The following is a 23,339-nucleotide window of genomic DNA, read 5'->3' as shown; positions in this document are numbered from 1 at the left end:
TATGTACAGTATCATGTCATCGGAGAAAAGGGAGAGTTTGACTTCTTCTTTGCCAATTCGAATGCCTTTAATGTCTTTTTGTTGTCTGATTGCTGAGGCTAGGACTTCCAGTACTATGTTGAATAGCAGTGGTGAGAGTGGACATCCCTGTCTTGTTCCTGATCTTAGGGGAAAGGCTCCCAGTCCTTCACCATGAGAATGATATTTGCTGTGGACTTTTCGTAGATGGCTTTTAAGATGTCGAGGAATGTTTCCTCTATCCCTACACTCTGAAGAGTTTTGATCAGGAATGGATGCTGTATTTTGTCAAATGCTTTCTCTGCATCTAATGAGAGGATCATATGGTTCTTGGTTTTTCTCTTGCTGATATGATGAATCACACTGATTGTTTTACGAGTGTTGAACCAGCCTTGTGTCCCGGGGATAAATCCTACTTGGTCATGGTGAATAATTTTCTTAATGTACTGTTGGATCCTATTGGCTAGTATCTTTTTTTTTTAATTTATTTTTTATTGGTGTTCAATTTACTAACATACAGAATAACACCCAGTGCCCGTCACCCATTCACTCCCACCCCCCGCCCTCCTCCCATTCTACCACCCCTAGTTCGTTTCCCAGAGTTAGCAGTCTTTACGTTCTGTCTCCCTTTCTGATATTTCCCACACATTTCTTCTCCCTTCCCTTATATTCCCTTTCACTATTATTTATATTCCCCAAATGAATGAGAACATATAATGTTTGTCCTTCTCCGACTGACTTACTTCACTCAGCATAATACCCTCCAGTTCCATCCACGTTGAAGCAAATGGTGGGTATTTGTCATTTCTAATAGCTGAGTAATATTCCATTGTATACATAAACCACATCTTCTTTATCTATTCATCTTTTGTTGGACACCGAGGCTCCTTCCACAGTTTGGCTATCGTGGCCATTGCTGCTATAAACATCGGGGTGCAGGTGTCCCGGCGTTTCATTGCATTTGTATCTTTGGGGTAAATCCCCAACAGTGCAATTGCTGGGTCGTAGGGCAGGTATATTTTTAACTGTTTGAGGAACCTCCACACAGTTTTCCAGAGTGGCTGCACCAGTTCACATTCCCACCAACAGTGTAAGAGGGTTCCCTTTTCTCCGCATCCTCTCCAACATTTGTTGTTTCCTGCCTTGTTAATTTTCCCCATTCTCACTGGTGTGAGGTGGTATCTCATTGTAGTTTTGATTTGTATTTCCCTGATGGCAAGTGATGCAGAACATTTTCTCATATGCATGTTGGCCATGTCTATGTCTTCCTCTGTGAGATTGGCTAGTATCTTGTTGAGAATTTTTGCATCCATGTTCATCAGGGATATTGGTCTGTAATTCTCCTTTTTGGTGGGGTCTTTGTCTGGTTTTGGAATTAAGGTGATGCTGGCCTCATAGAATTAATTTGGAAGTACTCCATCTCTTTCTATCTTTCCAAACAGCTTTAGGAGAATAGGTATGGTTTCTTCTTTAAACATTTGATAGAATTCCCCTGGGAAGCTGTCTGGCCCTGGACTTTGATGTCTTGGGAGGTTTTTGATGACTGCTTCAATTTCCTTCCTGGTTACTGGCCTGTTAAGGTTTTCTATTTCTTCCTGTTCCAGTTTTGGTAGTTTGTGGCTTTCCAGGAATGCGTCCATTTCTTCTAGATTGCCTAATTTATTGGCGTATAGCTGTTCATAATATGTTTTTAAAATCGTTTGTATTTCCTTGGTGTTGGTAGTGATCTCTCCTTTCTCATTCATGATTTTATTAATTTGAGTCTTCTCTCTCTTCTTTTTAATAAGGCTGGCTAATGGTTTATCTATCTTATTAATTCTTTCAAAGAACCAACTCCTTGTTTTGTTGCTCTCTTCCACAGTTCTTCTGGTCTCGATTTCGTTGAGTTCTGCTCGAATCTGTATTAACTCTGCTCTTCTGCTGGGTATAGGATCTATTTGCTGTTTTTTCTCTAGCTCCTTTATGTGTAAGGTTAGATTTTGTATTTGAGTTCTTTCCAGTTTTTGAATGGATGCTTGTATTGTGATGTATTTCCCCCTTAGGACTGCGTTTGCTGCATCCCAAAGATTTTGAATGGTTGTATCTTCATTCTCATTAGTTTCCATGAATCTTTTTAATTCTTCCTTAATTTCCTGGTTGACCCTTTCATCTTTTAGCAGGATGGTCCTTAACCTCCACGTGTTTGATGTCCTTCCAAACTTCTTGTTGTGATTTAGTTCTAATTTCAAGGCATTATGGTCTGAGAATATGCAGGGGACGATCCCAATCTTTTAGTATCGGTTCAGACCCGATTTGTGACCCAGTATGTCGTCTATTCTGGAGAAAGTTCCATGTGCACTTTGAGAGAAGTTCCATGTGAGAAGAATGTGTATTCAGTTGAGTTTGGATGTAAAGTTCTGTAGATATCTGTGAAATCCATCTGGTCCAGTGTATCATTTAAAGCTCTCGTTTCTTTGAAGATGTTGTGCTTAGAAGACCTATCGAGGGTGGAAAGAGCTAGGTTGAAGTCACCAGTATAAGTGTATTATTATCTAAGTATTTCTTCACTTTGGTTATTAATTGAAATAAATATTTGGCAGCTCCCACATTTGGGGCATATATATTGAGGATTGTTAAGTCCTCTTGTTGAATAGATCCTTTAAGTATGATATAGTGTCCCTCTTCATCTCTCACTACAGTCTTCGGGGTAAATTTTAGTTTATCTGATATAAGGATGGCTACCCCTGCTTTCTTTTGAGGACCATTCGAATGGTAAATGGTTATCCAACCTTTTATTTTCAGGTTGTAGGTGTCCTTCTGTCTAATATGAGTCTCTTGTAGACAGCAAATAGATGGGTCCTGCTTTTTTATCCAGTCTGAAACCCTGCGCCTTTTGATGGGGTCATTAAGCCCGTTCACGTTCAGAGTTACTATTGAGAGATATGAGTTTAGTGTCATCATGATATCTATTCAGTCCTTGTTTTTGTGGATTGTTCCCCTGAACTTCTTCTTAAAGGGGAATTTTAAGAGTCCCCCTTAAAATTTCTTGCAGAGCTGGTTTGGAGGTCACATATTCTTTCAATTCCTGCCTGTCTTGAAGCTCTTTATCTCTCCTTCCATTTTGAATGAGAGCCTTGCTGGATTAAGTATTCTTGGTTGCATGTTCTTCTCATTTAGGACCCTGAATATATCCTGCCAGCCCTTTCTGGCCTGCCAGGTCTCTGTGGAGAGGTCTGCTGTTACCCTAATGCTCCTACCCATAAAAGTCAGGGATTTCTTGTGTCTTGCTGCTTTAAGGATCTTCTCTTTATCTTTGGAATTTGCAGGCTTCACTATTAAATGTCGAGGTGTTGAACGGTTTTTATTGATTTTAGTGGGGGGGGATCTCTCTATTTCCTGGATCTGAATGTCTGTTTTACTTCCCAGATTAGGAAAGTTTTCAGCTAGGATTTGTTCAAATACATATTCTGGCCCTTTGTCCCTTTCGGCGCCCTCGGGAACCCCAATTAAAAGTAGGTTTTTCTTTCTCAGGCTGTCGTTTATTTCCCTTAATCTATCCTCATGGTCTTTTAATTGTCTCTTTTTTCCTCAGTTTCCCTCTTTGCCATCAACTTGTCTTCTATGTCACTCACTCGTTCTTCCACCTCGTTAACCCTCGTCATTAGGTCTTCTAGTTTGGATTGCATCTCATTCAATTGATTTTTAATTTCGGCCTGATTAGCTCTAAATTCTGCAGTCATGAAGTCTCTTGAATCTTTTATGCTTTTTTCTAGAGCCACCAGTAGCTGTATAATAGTGCTTCTGAATTGGCTTTCTGACATTGAATTGTAATCCAGATTTTGTAACTCTGTGGGAGAGAGGACTGTTTCTGATTCTTTCTTTTGAGGTGAGGTTGTCCTTCTAGTCATTTTGCTAAGTGCAGAGTGGCCAAAAACAAGTTGTATTGGGAAAAGGAGAAAAAGAGAGGACAGAAAGAAGTAAAGAAAAGAGAGAAAGAAAAAAGAAAAAAGGAAGAAAAAAAGAAAAAAGAGAAGAAAAAGAGAAAGAAAAAGAAAGAAAGGAAAAAAAAGGGTGGGGGAAGCAAACAGAAATCAAAAAGCAAACAAAACAAAACAAAACAAAACACGGGGGAGTATCTTCTGATTCTGTGTACTTTAAGTCCCTTGACTTCCTCTGGAACTTGTCCGTCTAGCTGGTCTTCTGGGGGAGGGGCCTGTTGTGCTGATTTTCAGGTGTTAGCAGTTGGGGGAGCTGCTCAGCCCCCTGCCTGGTGCAGGGCTCAGTGGGGTTGTTTACCCCATGAGGCCCCAGGAGGAACAATCCCAGTGGCGGGGCCAGCTCTGGAGCCCTGGAGTCAGCCCCCGCAGTAGCTCCGGAGCTCTCGGTCTGCAGGGCCTGGAGGCTCCGGGGCGGGGCCGCTGATCTGCTCAGCTGGGGCAGGAGCGTCCTTGCTGTCCTGGGCCCTCCCGGCCTCTGCCTGTCCCGGGGGAGGCCAGATCCTGGGCTGTGTCCTGGCGCCCTGTGCTCCGGGGCCTGCGCTGTTGGATTCGCGCTCCCACCCCACAGCCCCCTCCGTGGAGCCTCTTACTCCGCCCGAGCCCCCGGAGCTGCTCCCGCCCCGCAACCCCCTCTGCGGAGCCGTCCCCGAGACCCCCGAGCTGCTCCCGCCCCACAGCCCGCTCCCGCGGAGAGCCGCCCCTGAGCCCCCCCGAGCTGCTCCCGCCCCGCAGCCCCCTCCGCGGAGCCGCCCCCGAGCCCCCCGAGCTGCTCCGGGTCCCGCCGCCCGCGCTGCAGCCCTTAGGGAGCTCGGCGCACTCTCCCGGGGCGCAGGTGTCTGTTAGTGTCCCCGGGAGCCCGAGGGCATCCCCGCCCTCCTGGGTCCTGCTCCAAGTCCCCGCGAGCCCCTTTCCTCCCGGGAAGGTCGGTGCAGCTCCTGCGTCTCCGGGACGGGGCTCTCCTGTCCTGGGGACACTCGCCCCGGCCTCAGCCCGGCTCCTCGCGGGCCCCTCCCCCTTGGAGGCCTTTGTTTCTTTATTTCTTTTTCCCCGTCTTCCTACCTTGATAGAAGCGCGAACTCTTCTCCCTGTAGCATTCCAGCTGGTCTCTCTTTAAATCTCAGGCCGAATTCGTAGATTTTCAGGATGATTTGAAGGTTATCTAGGTAATTTGGTGGGGACAGGTGACTTGGGGACCCTACTCTTCTGCCATCTTGCCGCTCCCTTTTTTTTTAGATTTTTATTTATTTATTCATGAGAGACACTCTGAGAAAGAGAGAAGAGAGAGACAAAGACACAGGCAGAAGGAAAAGCAGGCTCCATGCAGGAAGCCTGACGTGGGACTCGATCTTGGATCCCCCGGATCAGGCCCTGGTCTGACGGCAGCACTAAACCGCTGAGCCACCTGGGCTGCCCAATTTTTTATAACTTTTAGTGTACAGGTCTTGCACATTTTGTCAGATTTACCCTTAAATATCGTATTTGGTGATATCATTGTAAACTGTATGATATATTATTTTTAATTTCAATTTTGATTGTTTACTAATATATGGAAACAGTACAAAATTTTATTTTGGTTTTTAAAGATTTTATTTATTCATGAGAGACACAGAAAGAGAGAGGCAGTGACACAGGCAGAGGGAGAAGCAGGCTCCTTGCAGGGAGGCGGATGTGGGACTCCATCCCAGGACTCCGGGATCATGCCCTGAGCCAAAGGCAGATGCTCAACCACTGAGCCATCCAGGAATCCCAGGAAACAGTACAATTTTGTATTTTGAGACTATATCTTGAAACTTTAACAAACTCACTGATTGCTGTAGTAGCTTTTTAAAATATAGACTCTGTAGGATTCACTATATAGACAATTGTGTTGCTTGCAAACTAGGAGTTTCTTTTTCTTTGCAATTTGGTTGCTTTTTCTTTTTGCCTCACTCATTGCATAGCTCTTTCTTTTCCTGTCTTTCTTCTACTTCTGGTATTCCCACTATGTGTATGTTACACTTTTGTAGGTGCCACACAGTTATTGGATATTCTGTTTCTCTTTTTTGGTCTTTTTCTCTTTGTTTTACAATTTTCAAGGATTCTATTAATATGCCATCTAGTTCAGAGATTGTTTCCTCAGCTGCATCCAAACTACTAATGAGCCCATCAAAGGCATTTTTCATTTCTGATACAGTGTTTTTCTTCTCTGGCAATCTTTTTCCTTTCTATCTGACGATTTCCATCTCTCTACTTACATCACCTATCTGTTCTTCCATGCTATTAGTTTATCCATTAAAGATATTTGTTTTAAATTCTTGGCCTGTTACTTCCAATATACCTGCCACATCTGATTTGATGCTTGCTTTGTTTCTTCAAATTATATTTTTTGTCTTTTGGTATCCCTTGCAATTTTTTCTTGATAGCTGGACCTGATGCACTTGGTAAAGAGAACTCCTGTGAACAAAAGTGTCTATGGTTCTGCGATCACATTTTAGTCTTTTAGTGAACCTGTGCCCCTGGACCATGACCTTCCCAAGTGTTTAAAAATTTTTTTTCTTCTCCTTTAGGCAGGAGAAGATGGCTAGAGTGGGCTTGAGTTGGTTATTTTCCTTTCTCAGGTCATCAGTCTCTGATAATACCCCAGGAAGTTAGGCCTTGGTTAACTAGTGTACTCTGGGGACAGGCCTTGTTAAGAAGGAGTGCTCTTGCTGGTTTCTTTTTCCCTCTCCCTGCCAGAAGCAGAAAGGGATTTTCCTCTGAAATTTACTTTGGGAAACCAGTTGAGCTCCTAGAGATGTATTTCACAAAATTGTGGGGATACTCTATTACTAGGACCCTTGCAGTTTTTAATCCTCAGACTTATCCACACTGAGCCTCCAGCAATTCATCAATTACAGTTCAGGTTTTCCTCTCTGGTTTTGGCTCCTGAGGCAGTTTCTGATTCTGAATATCTGCTCCAGTAAACAGTGAATCCCTGTAGTCTTTCCAGTCTTGGGTGTAGCAGTTTGACCTGTATCCTCCTGTCTCTTTCTTATGGATCCAAGAAGAGTTGCTGGTTTTTCAGTTTGTTCAGCTTTTTACTTGTTTACTAGAATGGGGTGATGACTTCCAAGCTCCTTACATGTAGAACCTGAAACTAGAAGTCTCTACAATGTACATCTTAATTTATCACAATTTATCACACGCTAACAGTGTCATATATATCATGTCTATATATGTTATAATTTTTACTTTATACTATCTTCTTTTTTAAAAAATTAAGACAAGAAAGGAGAAAATATATTTATAGAGTCTTTTTGTATTAATCCAAGTCTACCACTTCTAGTGCTGTTCCTGTGGATTTGTTATTGTCTGATGTCATTTCCTTTCTCCCAAATGGTTCCATTTTCTGCCCCTTCTTTTGTTCTTACTATTACATAAAAATTTATCAACTATAAGCCTTACTATACAATTTGAAACTTACTGTTTTATGTAATTTTCTTTCAAATCAATTAAGAAAATGAAAGAAAAAATATATATACTTCCTTTTATAAATATTTACCTCTAAAATTACTTTTACTTGTGCTTTTTATTTCTTTATATGCATTCAAGTTACCATCTGAGGGGCATCTGGCTGGCTCAGTCTATAGCACATGTGACTCTTGATCTCAGAGTTGTGAGTTTGAGCCCAATATTGGGCATAGAGATTTTTTTAAAAATTGCCATCTGACATAATTTCTTTTCTTTTTTTTAACTGAAGTATAATTAACATACAGTATTATATTAGTTTCAAATGTACTGATATCATTTCCTTTCATTTAGAAAAAGTTCCTTTAGTATTTCTTGTTAGGCAGATCCATGTTAGCAATGGATTTTGCTATGAAATTGTTATTTGAAATTTTAATTTTTTTTGAAAATTTGAAATTTTATTTTTATTTGAAATTTTTAATTTTCTCACTCTGTGTTTATATGGGAATGATTTTATTTTACCTTCTTAGGGGAACTTTTTCCTAAGCATCTTCTAGTTTAGGCAAAAGAACAAAATAGATGCGTCACTTTGGGCAAATAATATCACAGGCATGGGCACCATGGCTGAGTGATGGGGAGTCCAGAGTATCCCAGTTAGGAAATACTTTGAACAGAGGGAAGGAGTGTGGATAAATAAATTGTCTCCCAATCCTGGAGCCAAGAAGTCCAAAGTCAAGATGTCAGCAGATTATTTCCTTCGGAGCCCTGTGGAGGAGGGATCTGTTACGAGTCTCTCTCCCAGGCTTCTTGACTCATTAACTCTGATCTCTACCTTCATGTTAACAAGGGTGAGGATGTCTCCAAATGTTTCTCTCTTATACTCATAGAAATCATATGGATTGGGGCCCACCATAATGATTTGATTTTAACTTGATTATCTCTGTCAAGACCCTATTTCCAAATAAGGTCATATTCTGAAGCACTGGAGATTATGATTGCAATTGCAAAGTACCTGCAGCGTGTGTGTGTGTGTGTGTGTGTGTGTGTTGCATGTGTTGGGGGGTACAATTCAACCCATAACAAACAGTAAGCTTTTTTAAATCAGTAAGTCTGTTACTCTATTTTTTTTTAATTCAACTTGTATAGCGCCCCTTCTACAGGTAAAGTGAAGAATTATGAAGTCTATCATTTTGATCAAGAGTCCTGTTTCCCTTGTCAAATATATAAACCTAGCAGAGTTCCCATGTCTCTCCCTCAGGTTAATTAAAAGAATGTCCTTGATTAGGAGAAAATGTAAGAATTTCTTTTTCTTTTCTTTTTTTTTTTTTAAGAATTTCAATTTATCAACTTGGAATAGGTAAAGTCTTCCTAGAAGGCTTAGATTTGACAATATAAAAATAAAAATATCCCTGATAATCATTGAATAAACAAACTTAAAAGACATAGTATATTTGGAGAAAGTATGTGCAATATATATAACAAAGTAATGTTCATATTATTAAAAGAATTTTTACAAATAAACAAGAAAAAAGTAATCTATAAAGTGAGAACACACAGGGGTAAGTTGTTCAACTGCTCTAGTAATCAGGAAAATGCAAATTAAGCCAGCAAAAATACTTTCAAGTTGTCTAAAATCTAAAAAAGATTGATAGTAGTATTAACCAAGATGCAAAATAGGTTTCCCATACACTGTGTTTTGCATTGTAGATTGTTAGAGCCATTTTGGAAGGTAACTTTTCAACACTTGTAAAAATATAAGATTAGGCATATCTTTTTGCCCAGCAATTTCACTTCTAAGAATTCATCCATATATAAATATATGTATATAAATCATATGTATGTATATATTTGATTTATGATCCTGATTATGAGAACTAAGAGAAGTAAAAAATTTAAATATTAGGAAGCGTACAAGTTAATTAAATTTTTATACAAGCATACTATAAAGTCCATATGTGTGTGTATGCATGTGTATGTGTGTATGAATACCTCTCAAAGATACATTTTCAGGGGTGCTAGGGTGGCTCAATTGGTTGAGCACCTGACTTTTGATTTTGGCTCAGTTCATAATCTCAGGGCTGTCAGATCGAGCCCCATGTCGGGTTCCTTGCTCAGTGGGGAGCCTGCTTGAGATGCTCTCTTTCCCTCTTCTTCTGCTCCTCTCTCCACTTGTATGCTCTCTCTCTTTCTAAATAAATAAAATATCTTAAAAATAAAATTTTTAAATAAAAAATAAAAACAAGCTTCAGAAAAATACACATGATATGATATGATCCATTTCATGTAAGAAAATTGGGTCACTCTTATAAATGAAAAAGATTGTGATTGTCAAGACACAGTCCAAACTGTCAAAATGGGTTATCATAGGAATTGAAAAGGAAATGGAGAGGAGGTGGGGAGAGGCTTTCCTTTATATCTTTACGTCATATCTCGAGTCTTTTACAATGAGAAAGATTTGTGTTTTTTAGTGTAATAATAATATTTCAGCATAAATCCTAAAAACAAAATTAACATCTACATATTTGTCCCTATTTACCCCTTACCCTCAAATTGTCTGTATCCCAATGGTGTGTGTGTGCTCCAGGTAAGCAACAAAGAAAATATCAAATCTTTTTCAGGGCAAAGTAAAATTAGTTCCTGAAATTCATACCCATAATTCTTAAGGAGTTGGAAAGACTAATATGATACAATATCCACAGCCTGGGAACCTCCCTGGGTCTGAATGAAGAAAGTCTTTGGGACAACCCATGGTTGATCTCACCTACTTTAGGGAGACCTTTATAGAAAGCAACATTTGATAAAGACAAAGAGCTATGGCAAATTCTCATTTCCTTTTCCCTCTGTTGCAGGTTGACAATTGTGTCTCTCAGTTTTCCTTGCAAGCTTTTTAGTGATCCTTTAATAACATAAGCTCTTCTTCCTTATTATCTTTGTTCTTTTTATCCTTTCCTCTTTGACTCTCTCACTGTTTTCTCGTTACTTCTTTCCCTTTTTCTTCTTTACTTCTCTTCTGTTGGGTTTCACTCATTCTTGTGCAGGGCCTGACTCCCTTCCCCCACCAGGCAGATAGTGTACAGGTGCAGCCCCATGTGTCCCAGTGTGCCTCTTTCACGATGCAATAGTACACAGCAGCATCTCTGAGGGTAATCCAGGGCAGAATCAAGGTACTGGACTTTCTATCTACTGCGATGATCAGAGTGGCCATTCCATTAGTCACATTGTCCTTTAGACCATGAATCATGTACTCTGGACTCTGTTGGGGAATCTGTCGATACCAATATATGTACTCATTTCCACTGATTGTGGAGTGGTTACAGGGCAGGTGTACAGGTTCTTCTTCAGTACTCTCCATTACATTTGGCTGTGTGGTCTTAGTTTCACTCATAATACCTAGGAGGTTGAAAAACCAATAGATTAGCTCTGCTTTTTCAAATGTGGGTACCTCTAAGCTCACGTTCACAAGCACCCCCAAAACTCTCCTCTCTGGTCTTACTTCAAAACTTGAGCATTTTTTTGTGTGTTATCCAGGGAAGAAGAAATATTACTGGTATTTATTATTAAGCCATCTGGAGCCACAAGGCCAAAGATAAGTTTCTGTGTTCCATGACCATTGAGCTTAGTGAACTCAAACCTACTCACAAGCCTGAGAGCTGTGAGACTCAGGAGATATTCTGTGAATAGTGGATATGATCAGCCCCTCACAATGATACTCAGACTTTCTAGAGAAACACATTGACACACAGAAAAGTATAGATGCAAAATTTTCCCCAGCAGTTTGATAAGTACAATGGGAGAAGGAAAAATAGCAGATACCTGCTTTTTGTCTTTAGCTACAAAAGTCATCCTTATTAGACCCAGAACACTTACCTAAAGTTAGGAGAACAGTTATTCCTGTTAGTGATCTCATAGTTCCAGGGCAAACTGGGGTCCCAACTGTCAGAGCTCAGGATCTATATCTTAACCTAGGTTGGGGGAGGTCCCAACAGCAGTATAGCAGCCACTAGCACAGTCCTATGTCAGGGAGCTTTCAATTTGGGTGTTCCCCGCCCATGAATCAGCTAAAGACAGAGCAGTCTTTTGGTTAGGTCTACTCCCACCCTTACGATTAAACAAAAAATTTTAAAAAGAGCAAGAATGTTTTCCCAATGTCTAGCCCTAATTCAGAGGGTTTATTTACAGTGAGATCCTTTTCAAGGTTCAAACTCAAATAGGCTATGTTAGAGTGAATCTGAATGAGCAAAATCATCTCCAAGGAGATTATCCATCTCTCATTTGTGGTACAAGGCAAAACCCACCACTAATTGGTGGTGTGATGTTTCATTGAGTTGGTATGAAATGTCCTTTAATCCAAAAAACCTATTTGAACCCTGGACTATAAAGGGAAGAAGAGAATTCCTATCTATAAAAGGGAACCCTCTTACACTGTTGGTGGGAATGTGAACTGGTGCAGCCACTCTGGAAAACTGTGTGGAGGTTCCTCAAAGAGTTAAAAATAGACCTGCCCTACGACCCAGCAATTACACTGTTGGGGATTTACCCCAAAGATACAGATGCAATGAAATGCTGGGACACCTGCACCCGATGTTTCTAGCAGCAATGTCCACAATAGCCACACTGTGGAAGGAGCCTCTGTGTCCATCGAAAGATGAATGGATAAAGAAGATGTGGTCTATGTACAATAGAATATTACTCTGCCATTAGAAAGGACCAATACCCCCCATTTGCTTCGAAGTGGATGGAACTGGAGGGTATTATGCTGAGTGAAGTAAGTCAATCAGAGAAGGACAAACATTATATGGTCTCATTCATTTGGGGGATATAAAAAATAGTGAAAGTGAATAAAGGGGAAAGGAGAGAAAATGAGTGGGGAATATCAGAGAGGGAGATAGAACATGAGAGACTCCTAACTCTGGGAAACGAACAAGGGGTGGTGGAAGGTGAGGTGGGCGGGGGGTGGGGGTGACTGGGTGATGGGCACTGAGGAGGGCACTTGATGGGATGAGCACTGGGCGTTATGCTATATGTTGGCAAATTGAACTCCAATAAAAAATAAGTTAATTAATTAATAAAAGCCAAGGTACCTGGTATTCAGATCTCCCATGCTGGCTCTTTGAACAATGTGTTAAGCATTTCCAGATGCGCTTTGATGTATGCCTTTGATCTTGATACAGGAGCCAATGATTTGAAAGGTTCTTATTCCTATGCCACTTGAGACCCTCTTTAACACATACTTTGTCATCTCCATGCCCATGCCTGGTGATGGCATGCACTGAGGCCACTAAAAAGAAAGAAGGAATGAGAAGACATGATTTAGAATGAAGACATTTTCCAAGAGAGGTGAAAATAAACATTAAAGAATTTCTCGCTTCCTTTCTAACTAGGGGCTTCCTTTCTAACTAGGGCCTGGCAGAATGGCTCCCGCAAAGAAGGGTGGTGAGAAGAAGAAGGGCCGTTCTGCCATCAATGAGGTAGTGACCAGAGAATATACCATCAACATTCACAAAAGTATCCATGAAGTGGGTTTCAAAAGCGTGCCACTCGGGTACTCAAAGAGATCTGGAAATTTGCCACGAAGGAGATGGGAACTCCAGAGGTGCGCATTGACACCAGGCTCAACAAAGCTGTCTGGGCCAAAGGAATAAGGAATGTTCCATACCGTATCTGTGTGCGGTTGTCCAAAAAACGTAACAAGGATGAAGATTCACCACACAAGCTCTACACGCTGGTTACCTACGTACCGTCACCACTGTCAAAAATCTACAGACTGTTAATGTGGATGAGAGCTAATCGCTGATTATCAAACAAAGGTATAAACCTGCAAAAAAAAATTCTCCGTTTATTCTAAAAAATGGTTGTTATTAAAGGAATGGAGTAGAACAAAATTAAAGTTACTCATCCTTCTCTGCTCTAATAGCTAAGCTTCTCACTCTACTATAGGAATGAATGTTTGGACATTAAAAATTAAGCTATTAATCATCTCTTTTCTTCCCACGAGTGGTGAGCTCTTTGCATTGGGGAAGAAGTTTACCTACGTCCTTGAAGCTGTGCACACACTCCATGCGAGATTATGAAGTACAAGGTGACAAAGGAGAGGAAAAGAAAACTTGCAGAACTCAGTGATAACTCCCCCTCACTCTGGAAGGAACATTGGTTTGCAGGTGTAACACTTCCCTCTTGTGACTGTACATGTGAACTCCTTTACTTAGAACTAGGAACCAAGCCAGTCCACAGTCTTCTTCACAGTCTTTCTTCCTTCCTTCCTTCCTTCCTTCCTTCCTTCCTTCCTTCCTTCCTTCCTTCCTTCCTTCTTTCTTTTCCCTTTCTTTTTCTCTTTTCCTTTCCTTTCTTCTTCTCTTCTCTTCTCTTCTCTTCTCTCTTCTTCTCTTCTCTTCTCTTCTCTTCTCTTCTCTTCTCCTTTCTTTTCTTTTTTTCTTTTCTTTCTTTTTTTTCCCGCAAGGCTTGTGTTTTAGGTCTAAACCTAAACTTTAGGTCTAAAGTGTTTTGTATGTGCTACTCCTCCTAATGGCAAGGCTCAGTGAAGAGCTTCCTACAGCCATGCTCTGAGAGTAAAGACTGAATTATTTTTAGTCATTTGGGGATTTTAGAACTATTGCTGTGATATTTTTTCTCCCTGTAGTTCTAACAATCCCTCTCAACTGGATTCCTTTTACTTTTCTTAGTACTTTATTTTTCCTGTGTTTCAAGGCAATTGCCAAAGCCCACATTGTTTGTTGTTTAGCATAGGATTTGGTGAGAAGGAGTCAGAAGAAGGAAATGATCAGCAAAGAATGCATCGTTTTAGGCAAAGTCACCTTTTTCCTAAGATGAACAGAAGGGATCTATCTGACAGATTATCTCACTTGTGCTGGCCAGGTAATTCCGTGTTGATGGGTTACGTTCCTAGGAGGTTAGAACTAGAGTTAGGTTAGGGATTAAGTCTTGGTTTACTGATATGGGATTTAGCACAAAGGACTCCAATTTATTTATTTATTTTGTGATTCTTGTATTTTTTAACATATTTTTTATTGGAGTTCGATTTGCCAACATGTAGTATGACACCCAGTGCTCATCCTGCCAAGTGCCCCCCTCTGTGCCTGTCATCCAGTTACCCCATTCCCCTGCCTCTTGTTTGTTTACCAGAGTTAAGAGTCTCTCGTGGTTTGTCACCCTCTCTGATATTTCCCACTCATTTTCTCTCCTTTCCCCTATGATACCTTTCACTATTTTTTTATATTCCCCAAATGAATGAGACCATATAATGTTTGTCCTTCTCCGATTGACTTATTTCACTCAGCATAACACCCTCCAGTTCCATCCACATCAAAGCAAATGGTGGGTATTCGTCCTTTCTGAGGGCTGAGTAATATTCCATTGTATACATAAACCACAACTTCTTTATCCATTCATCTTTCGATGGACTCTGAGGCTCCTTCCTCAGTTTGGCTATTGTGGACATTGCTGCTAGAAACATTGGGGTGCAGGTGTCCCGGTGTTTCACTGCATCTGTATCTTTGGGGTAAATCTCCAGCAGTGCCATTGCTGGGTCATAGGGCAGATCTATTATTAACTCTTTGAGGAACCTCCACACAGTTTTCCAGAGTGGCTGCACCAGTTCACATTCCCACCAACAGTGCAGGAGGGTTCCCCTTTCTCCACATCCTCTCCAACATTTGTGGTTTCCTGCCTTGTTAATTTCCCCCATTCTCACTGGTGTGAGGTGGTATCTCATTGTGGTTTTGATTTGTATTTCCCTGATGGCCAGTGATGCGGAGCATTTTCTCATGTGCTGGTGAAATTTCTGTTCATGTCTTTTGCTCATTTCATGGTTGGATTCCTTGTTTCTTTGCTGTTGAGTTTAATAAGTTCTTTATAGATATTGGATACTAGCCCTCTATCTGATAGGTCATTTGCAAATACCTTCTCCCATTCTGTAGGTTGTCTTTGAGTTTTGTTGACTGTTTCTTTTGCTGTGCAGAAGCTTTTTGTCTTGATGAAGTCCCAATAATTCATTTTTGCTTTTGTTTCCCTTCCCTTCATAGATGTATCTTGCAAGAGGTTGCTGTGGCCGGGTTCAAAAAGGGTGTTGCCTGTGTTCTCCAGAGGACTCCATTTTGAGGCTCCTGTTTCCTTGTTAACAAATCTAATGGTTTAGGGACCATTTGAGAAACCACTTTGTGGTTTGTTTTAACCCGAGACAAAGATAATATCTGGCTCCAGGGAGGTGGAGCAGGACCCAGGAGGGCGGGGATGCCCTCGGGCTCCCCGGGACAGTAACAGCAACTGCGCGCCCAGGAGAGTGCGCCGAGCTCCCTAAGGGCTGCAGCGCGCACGGCGGGACCCGGCGGGACCCGGAGCAGCTCGGAGGGGCTCGGGCAGAGGAAGAGGCTCCGTGCAGAGGGGGCTGCGCGGTTCCAGGAGCAGCTCGGAGGAGCTCAGGCGGCAGCTCCGCGGAGGGGGCTGCGGGGCGGGAGCAGCTCGGGGGGCTCCGGGGCGGCTCCGCGGAGGGGGCTGCGGGGCGGGAGCGCGAATCCACCAGCGCAGGCTCCGGAGCACAGGGCGCCGGGACACAGCCCAGGATCCGGCCTCCCCCCCGGGACAGGCAGAGGCCAGGAGGGCCCAGGACAGCAAGGACGCTCCTGCCCCAGCTGAGCAGATCAGCGGCCCCGCCCGGAGCCTCCAGGCCCTGCAGACGGAGTTCCTGCCGGAGCTGAATCCAGGTTTCCAGACCTGGCCCCGCCACTAGGGCTGTTCCTCCTGCGGCCTCACGGGGTAAACAGCCCCCACTGAGCCCTGCACCAGGCAGGGGCACAGCAGCTCCCCCAACTGCTAACACCTGAAAATCAGCACAACAGGCCCCTCCCCCAGAAGACCAGCTAGACGGACAACTTCCAGGGGAAGTCAGGGGACTTAAAGTACACAGAATCAGAAGATACTCCCCCGTGGTTCTTTTTTTTTTTTTTTTCTTTTTTGCTTTTTGATTTGTTTCCTTCCCCCACCCCTTTTTTTTCTCCTTTCTTTTTCTTTCTCTTTTTCTTCTTTTTTTTTCTTTTTTTCTTTTTTTGCTTTTTGATTTGTTTCCTTCCCCCACCCTCTTTTTTTCTCCTTTTTTTCTCTTTTTCTTCTTTTTTTTCTTTTTTCTTTTCTTCCTTTTTTTTCTCTTTCTCTTTTCTTTCCTTCTTTCTCTCCTCTCTTTTTCTCTTTTTCCCAATACAACTTGCTTTTGGCCACTCTGCACTGAGCAAAATGACTAGAAGGAAAACCTCACCTCAAAAGAAAGAATCAGAAACAGTCCTCTCTCCCACAGAGTTACAAAATCTGGATTACAATTCAATGTCAGAAAGCCAATTCAGAAGCACTATTATACAGCTACTGGTGGCTCTAGAAAAACCATAAAGGACTCAAGAGACTTCATGACTGCAGAATTTAGAGCTAATCAGGCAGAAATTAAAAATCAATTGAATGAGATGCAATCCAAACTAGAAGTCTTAACGACGAGGGTTAACGAGGTGGAAGAACGAGTGAGTGACATAGAAGACAAGTTGATAGCAAAGAGGGAAACTGAGGAAAAAAGAGACAGACAATTAAAAGACCATGAGGATAGATTAAGGGAAATAAACGACAGCCTGAGAAAGAAAAACCTACGTTTAATTGGGGTTCCCGAGGGCGCCGAAAGGGCCAGAGGGCCAGAATATGTATTTGAACAAATTCTAGCTGAAAACTTTCCTAATCTGGGAAGGGAAACAGGCATTCAGATCCAGGAAATAGAGAGATCCCCCCCTAAAATCAATAAAAACCGTTCAACACCTCGACATTTAATAGTGAAGCTTGCAAATTCCAAAGATAAAGAGAAGATCCTTAAAGCAGCAAGAGACAAGAAATCCCTGACTTTTATGGGGAGGAGTATTAGGGTAACAGCAGACCTCTCCACAGAGACCTGGCAGGCCAGAAAGGGCTGGCAGGATATATTCAGGGTCCTAAATGAGAAGAACATGCAACCAAGAATATTTTATCCAGCAAGGCTCTCATTCAAAATGGAAGGAGAGATAAAGAGCTTCCAAGACAGGCAGCAACTAAAAGAATATGTGACCTCCAAACCAGCTCTGCAAGAAATTTTAAGGGGGACTCTTAAAATTCCCCTTTAAGAAGAAGTTCAGGGGAATAATCCACAAAAACAAGGACTGAATAGATATCATGATGACACTAAACTCATATCTCTCAATAGTAACTCTGAACATGAACGGGCTTAATGACCCCATCAAAAGGCGCAGGGTTTCAGACTGGATAAAAAAGCAGGACCCATCTATTTGCTGTCTACAAGAGACTCATTTTAGACAGAAGGACACCTACAGCCTGAAAATAAAAGGTTGGAGAACCATTTACCATTCGAATGGTCCTCAAAAGAAAGCAGGAGTAGCCATCCTTATATCAGATAAACTAAAATTTACCCCGAAGACTGTAGTGAGAGATGAAGAGGGACACTATATCATACTTAAAGGATCTATTCAACAAGAGGACTTAACAATCCTCAATATATATGCCCCGAATGTGGGAGCTGCCAAATATATAAATCAATTATTAACCAAAGTGAAGAAATACTTAGATAATAATACACTTATAGTTGGTGACTTCAATCTAGCTCTTTCTATACTCGATAGGTCTTCTAAGCACAACATCTCCAAAGAAACGAGAGCTTTAAATGATACACTGGACCAGATGGATTTCACAGATATCTACAGAACTTTACATCCAAACTCAACTGAATACACATTCTTCTCAAGCGCACATGGAACTTTCTCCAGAATAGACCACATATTGGGTCACAAATCGGGTCTGAACCGATACCAAAAGATTGGGATTGTCCCCTGCATATTCTCAGACCATAATGCCTTGAAATTAGAACTAAATCACAACAAGAAGTTTGGAAGGACCTCAAACACGTGGAGGTTAAGGACCATCCTGCTAAAAGATAAAAGGGTCAACCAGGAAATTAAGGAAGAATTAAAAAGATTCATGGAAACTAATGAGAATGAAGATACAACCATTCAAAATCTTTGGGATGCAGCAAAAGCAGTCCAAAGGGGGAAATACATCGCAATACAAGCATCCATTCAAAAACTGGAAAGAACTCAAATACAAAAGCTAACCTTACACATAAAGGAGGTAGAGAAAAAACAGCAAATAGATCCTACACCCAAGAGAAGAAGGGAGTTAATAAAGATTCGAGCAGAACTCAACGAAATCGAGACCAGAAGAACTGTGGAACAGATCAACAGAACCAGGAGTTGGTTCTTTGAAAGAATTAATAAGATAGATAAACCATTAGCCAGCCTTATTAAAAAGAAGAGAGAGAAGACTCAAATTAATAAAATCATGAATGAGAAAGGAGAGATCACTACCAACACCAAGGAAATACAAACGATTTTAAAAACATATTATGAACAGCTATATGCCAATAAATTAGGCAATCTAGAAGAAAAGGACGCATTCCTGGAAAGCCACAAACTACCAAAACTGGAACAGGAAGAAATAGAAAACCTGAACAGACCAATAACCAGGGAGGAAATTGAAGCAGTCATCAAAAACCTCCCAAGACACAAGAGTCCAGGGCCAGATGGCTTCCCAGGGGAATTTTATCAAAAGTTTAAAGAAGAAACCATACCTATTCTCCTAAAGCTGTTTGGAAAGATAGAAAGAGATGGAGTACTTCCAAATTCGTTCTATGAAGCCAGCATCACCTTAATTCCAAAGCCAGACAAAGACCCCGCCAAAAAGGAGAATTACAGACCAATATCCCTGATGAACACGGATGCAAAAATTCTCAACAAGATACTAGCCAATAGGATCCAACAGTACATTAAGAAAATTATTCACCATGACCAAGTAGGATTTATCCCTGGGACACAAGGCTGGTTCAACACCCGTAAAACAATCAATGTGATTCATCATATCAGCAAGAGAAAAACCAAGAACCATATGATCCTCTCATTGGATGCAGAGAAAGCATTTGACAAAATACAGCATCCATTCCTGATCAAAACTCTTCAGAGTGTAGGGATAGAGGGAACATTCCTCAACATCTTAAAAGCCATCTACGAAAAGCCCACAGCAAATATCATTCTCAATGGGGAAGCACTGGGAGCCTTTCCCCTAAGATCAGGAACAAGACAGGGATGTCCACTCTCACCACTGCTGTTCAACATAGTACTGGAAGTCGTAGCCTCAGCAATCAGACAACAAAAAGACATTAAAGGCATTCAAATTGGCAAAGAAGAAGTCAAACTCTCCCTCTTCGCCGATGACATGATACTCTACATAGAAAACCCAAAAGTCTCCACCCCAAGATTGCTAGAACTCATACAGCAATTCGGTAGCGTGGCAGGATACAAAATCAATGCCCAGAAGTCAGTGGCATTTCTATACAGTAACAATGAGACTGAAGAAAGAGAAATTAAGGAGTCAATCTCATTTACAATTGCACCCAAAAGCAGAAGATACCTAGGAATAAACCTCACCAAAGATGTAAAGGATCTATACCCTCAAAACTATAGAACACTTCTGAAAGAAATTGAGGAAGACACAAAGAGATGGAAAAATATTCCATGCTCATGGATTGGCAGAATTAATATTGTGAAAATGTCAATGTTACCCAGGGCAATATGCACGTTTAATGCAATCCCTATCAAAATACCATGGACTTTCTTCAGAGAGTTAGAACAAATTATTTTAAGATTTGTGTGGAATCAGAAAAGACCCCGAATAGCCAGGGGAATTTTAAAAAAGAAAACCATATCTGGGGGCATCACAATGCCAGATTTCAGGTTGTACTACAAAGCTGTGGTCATCAAGACAGTGTGGTCCTGGCACAAAAACAGACACATAGATCAATGGAACAGAATAGAGAATCCAGAAGTGGACCCTGAACTTTATGGGCAACTAATATTCGATAAAGGAGGAAAGACTATCCACTGGAAGAAAGACAGTCTCTTCAATAAATGGTGCTGGGAAAATTGGACATCCACATGCAGAAGAATGAAACTAGACCACTCTCTTGCACCATACACAAAGATAAACTCAAAATGGATGAAAGATCTAAATGTGAGACAAGATTCCATCAAAATCCTAGAGAAGAACACAGGCAACACCCTTTTTGAACCCGGCCATAGTAACTTCTTGCAAGATACATCCACGAAGGCAAAAGAAGCAAAAGCAAAAATGAACTATTGGGACTTCATCAAGATAAGAAGCTTTTGCACAGCAAAGGATACAGTCAACAAAACTCAAAGACAACCTACAGAATGGGAGAAGATATTTGCAAATGACATATCAGATAAAGGGCTAGTTTCCAAGATCTATAAAGAACTTATTAAACTCAACACCAAAGAAACAAACAATCCAATCATGAAATGGGCAAAAGACATGAAGAGAAATCTCACAGAGGAAGACATAGACATGGCCAACATGCATATGAGAAAATGCTCTGCATCACTTGCCGTCAGGGAAATACAAATCAAAACCACAATGAGATACCACCTCACACCAGTGAGAATGGGGCAAATTAACAAGGCAGGAAACCACAAATGTTGGAGAGGATGCGGAGAAAAGGGAACCCTCATACACTGTTGGTGGGAATGTGAACTGGTGCAGCCACTCTGGAAAACTGTGTGGAGGTTCCTCAAACAGTTAAAAATATACCTGCGCTATGACCCAGCAATTGCACTGTTGGGGATTTACCCCAAAGATACAAATGCAATGAAACGCCGGGACACCTGCACCCCGATGTTTATAGCAGCAATGGCCACGATAGCCAAACTGTGGAAGGAGCCTCGGTGTCCATCACAAGATGAATGGATAAAGAAGATGTGGTTTATGTATACAATGGAATATTACTCAGCTATTAGAAATGACAAATACCTACCATTTGCTTCAACGTGGATGGAACTGGAGGGTATTATGCTGAGTGAAGTAAGTCAGTCGGAGAAGGACAAACATTATATGTTCTCATTCATTTGGGGAATATAAATAATAGTGAAAAGGAATATAAGGGAAGGGAGAAGAAATGTGTGGGAAATATCAGAAAGGGAGACAGAACGTAAAGACTGCTAACTCTGGGAAAGGAACTAGGGGTGGTAGAAGGGGAGGAGGGCGGGGGGTGGGAGTGAATGGGTGACAGGCACTGGGGGTTATTCTGTGTGTTACTAAATTGAACACCAATAAAAAATAAATTAAAAAAAAGATAATATCTGGGAATCTCAGGACGCAGTGTTATTTTATACACTGAGCTAAATTATGAGAACATTTTTTTTTTTTTAGAGAAGGGAAATTTGTATTAGGAGGTCTCAACGGGGCTACCGCAGTGCCTGCCTTCTTCCTGTCAGTGGTTCTGTGTTTTTTCCTAAGTCTCTGAGCAGGTGGCTGCCTTTATGGAACTAAGGTTTTTGTTCATCTCCCACTATTATTTTTATTACTGTGGGCTTACCAAGAGCACAGAAATACGTTGCAGAGTCTGTCAGTTGTAAGGAAGAGATGGTGAGGATGATGGATTTTGCTGCCTTTTGAAAATTTATAGAGAGGCGACCCTGTTTTTCCTTTGGCTTGTTTTCATCCTGGTATATGAGGAAAATCATCTCTCCGCCAGGAGGCTGTTTATACCGATACGAAGTATAGTAATCACTCCAGGTGGTTTCATAATTGCAGTTAAAGGTGGCAGCTTCTCCTTCCTGCTTTGTTACTGTATTTTGAGTTTGGATGACTTTCTCAGCCAGGCTGGCTCCTGTGGAAAAAGAAGACAAGGTTGGTTCTCTGAAATGTCTCAGATGGGTCATGGGGATTAGATTAATTTATGACACAGGGCAGAGGAAAGAATCACATAGCATTTCATGTCCCCTTCTCTCTTTCCTCTTAACACCCCTGTCAGGGACAACTTGCACAGTCCCATTCTCCAACACCAAGAGGAAGATGAGACCCCACATTTAGGACCACACTTACTGAAGCCTAAGGAGGCCATGAATGCCCACAGCAGGCCAGGACAGAGCATGATAGAAATTCTTCTTCTGGCTGAAATTTCTCTTGTCCTCACTCCAGTCCAGAGACCTGCCCTTATCTGAGTGTCTGAGTGTAGAGTCCCTGGGACTATTAGATGTTTCTGCCCCCAAACAGGAAGTAAGGTTCACAAATACAGTGTTAGACTCCTCTATTCAGAGACCAAAAATTATCCCCCTATGAACCTCTGTTTTGTCTTGATGTTCTTCTGTAGCAATACATATGAAAATGGCTGTTATATCCAACAAGGTACAAAAATGAAGTTTAGTTATCTTTTTGTTATTGAATTGTCACTTAATACCATTGTGATCAGAGACTGTATTCTGAATGGTTCAAATCCTTTGCAGTTAGGTCTTGTTTTAAGGTCCAAAATACAATCAACTTTGATAAATATTCTGTATACTTTGAAAATAATATATTTTCTGTTGTTGGGGGTTAAGGTCTTCTATATATGTAAATTAAGTAAAGAATATTAATTATGTTGGTCATATTTTCTGTATGTTTCTGTGTTAATGCCTGCCACTGCAGTTGTATATTTGTCTATTGATTTTTTATTTTTTTATTTTTAAAGATTTTATTTATTTATTCATGAAAGACACACACACACACACACAGAGAGAGGCAGAGACACAGGCAGAGGGAGAAGCAGGCTCCATGCAGGGAACCTGATGTGGGACTCGATCCCAGGTCTCCAGGATCACACCTTGAGCTGCAGGCGGCACTAAACCGCTGCGCCACTGGGCTGCTCTGTCTATTGATTTTTTAAATGAACAAATTCTACTAGTTTAATTCTACTGATTTATGTTTGAGATATTTTAAAACCATGTTTTTAGGTGCATATAAAAAATAGAATTGTTCTATCTTCCCAGTAGATTGTGC

The 23,339-nt window shown here is 41.3% G+C and overlaps 2 gene segments (V, D, J or C); both read right to left on the bottom strand.

The window, feature by feature from the left end:
* Nucleotides 1–9,030: 9,030 nt before the first annotated feature.
* LOC112657844 (T cell receptor alpha variable 26-2-like) lies at nucleotides 9,031–11,418 on the bottom strand. The segment is given in 2 exon segments: nucleotides 9,031–10,811; nucleotides 11,289–11,418. Coding segments are annotated over 2 exon segments (468 nt in total).
* Nucleotides 11,419–21,847: 10,429 nt separating this feature from the next.
* Nucleotides 21,848–22,599, bottom strand: LOC125755638 (T cell receptor delta variable 1-like). The segment is given in 2 exon segments: nucleotides 21,848–22,191; nucleotides 22,407–22,599. Coding segments are annotated over 2 exon segments (393 nt in total).
* Between the last annotated feature and the right edge of the window lie 740 nt (nucleotides 22,600–23,339).

This window comes from Canis lupus, chromosome 8 (genome assembly GCF_003254725.2).
Source record: "Canis lupus dingo isolate Sandy chromosome 8, ASM325472v2, whole genome shotgun sequence".
Lineage (NCBI taxonomy): Eukaryota > Metazoa > Chordata > Mammalia > Carnivora > Canidae > Canis > Canis lupus.
This window is presented reverse-complemented; position numbering and strand designations above follow the sequence as displayed.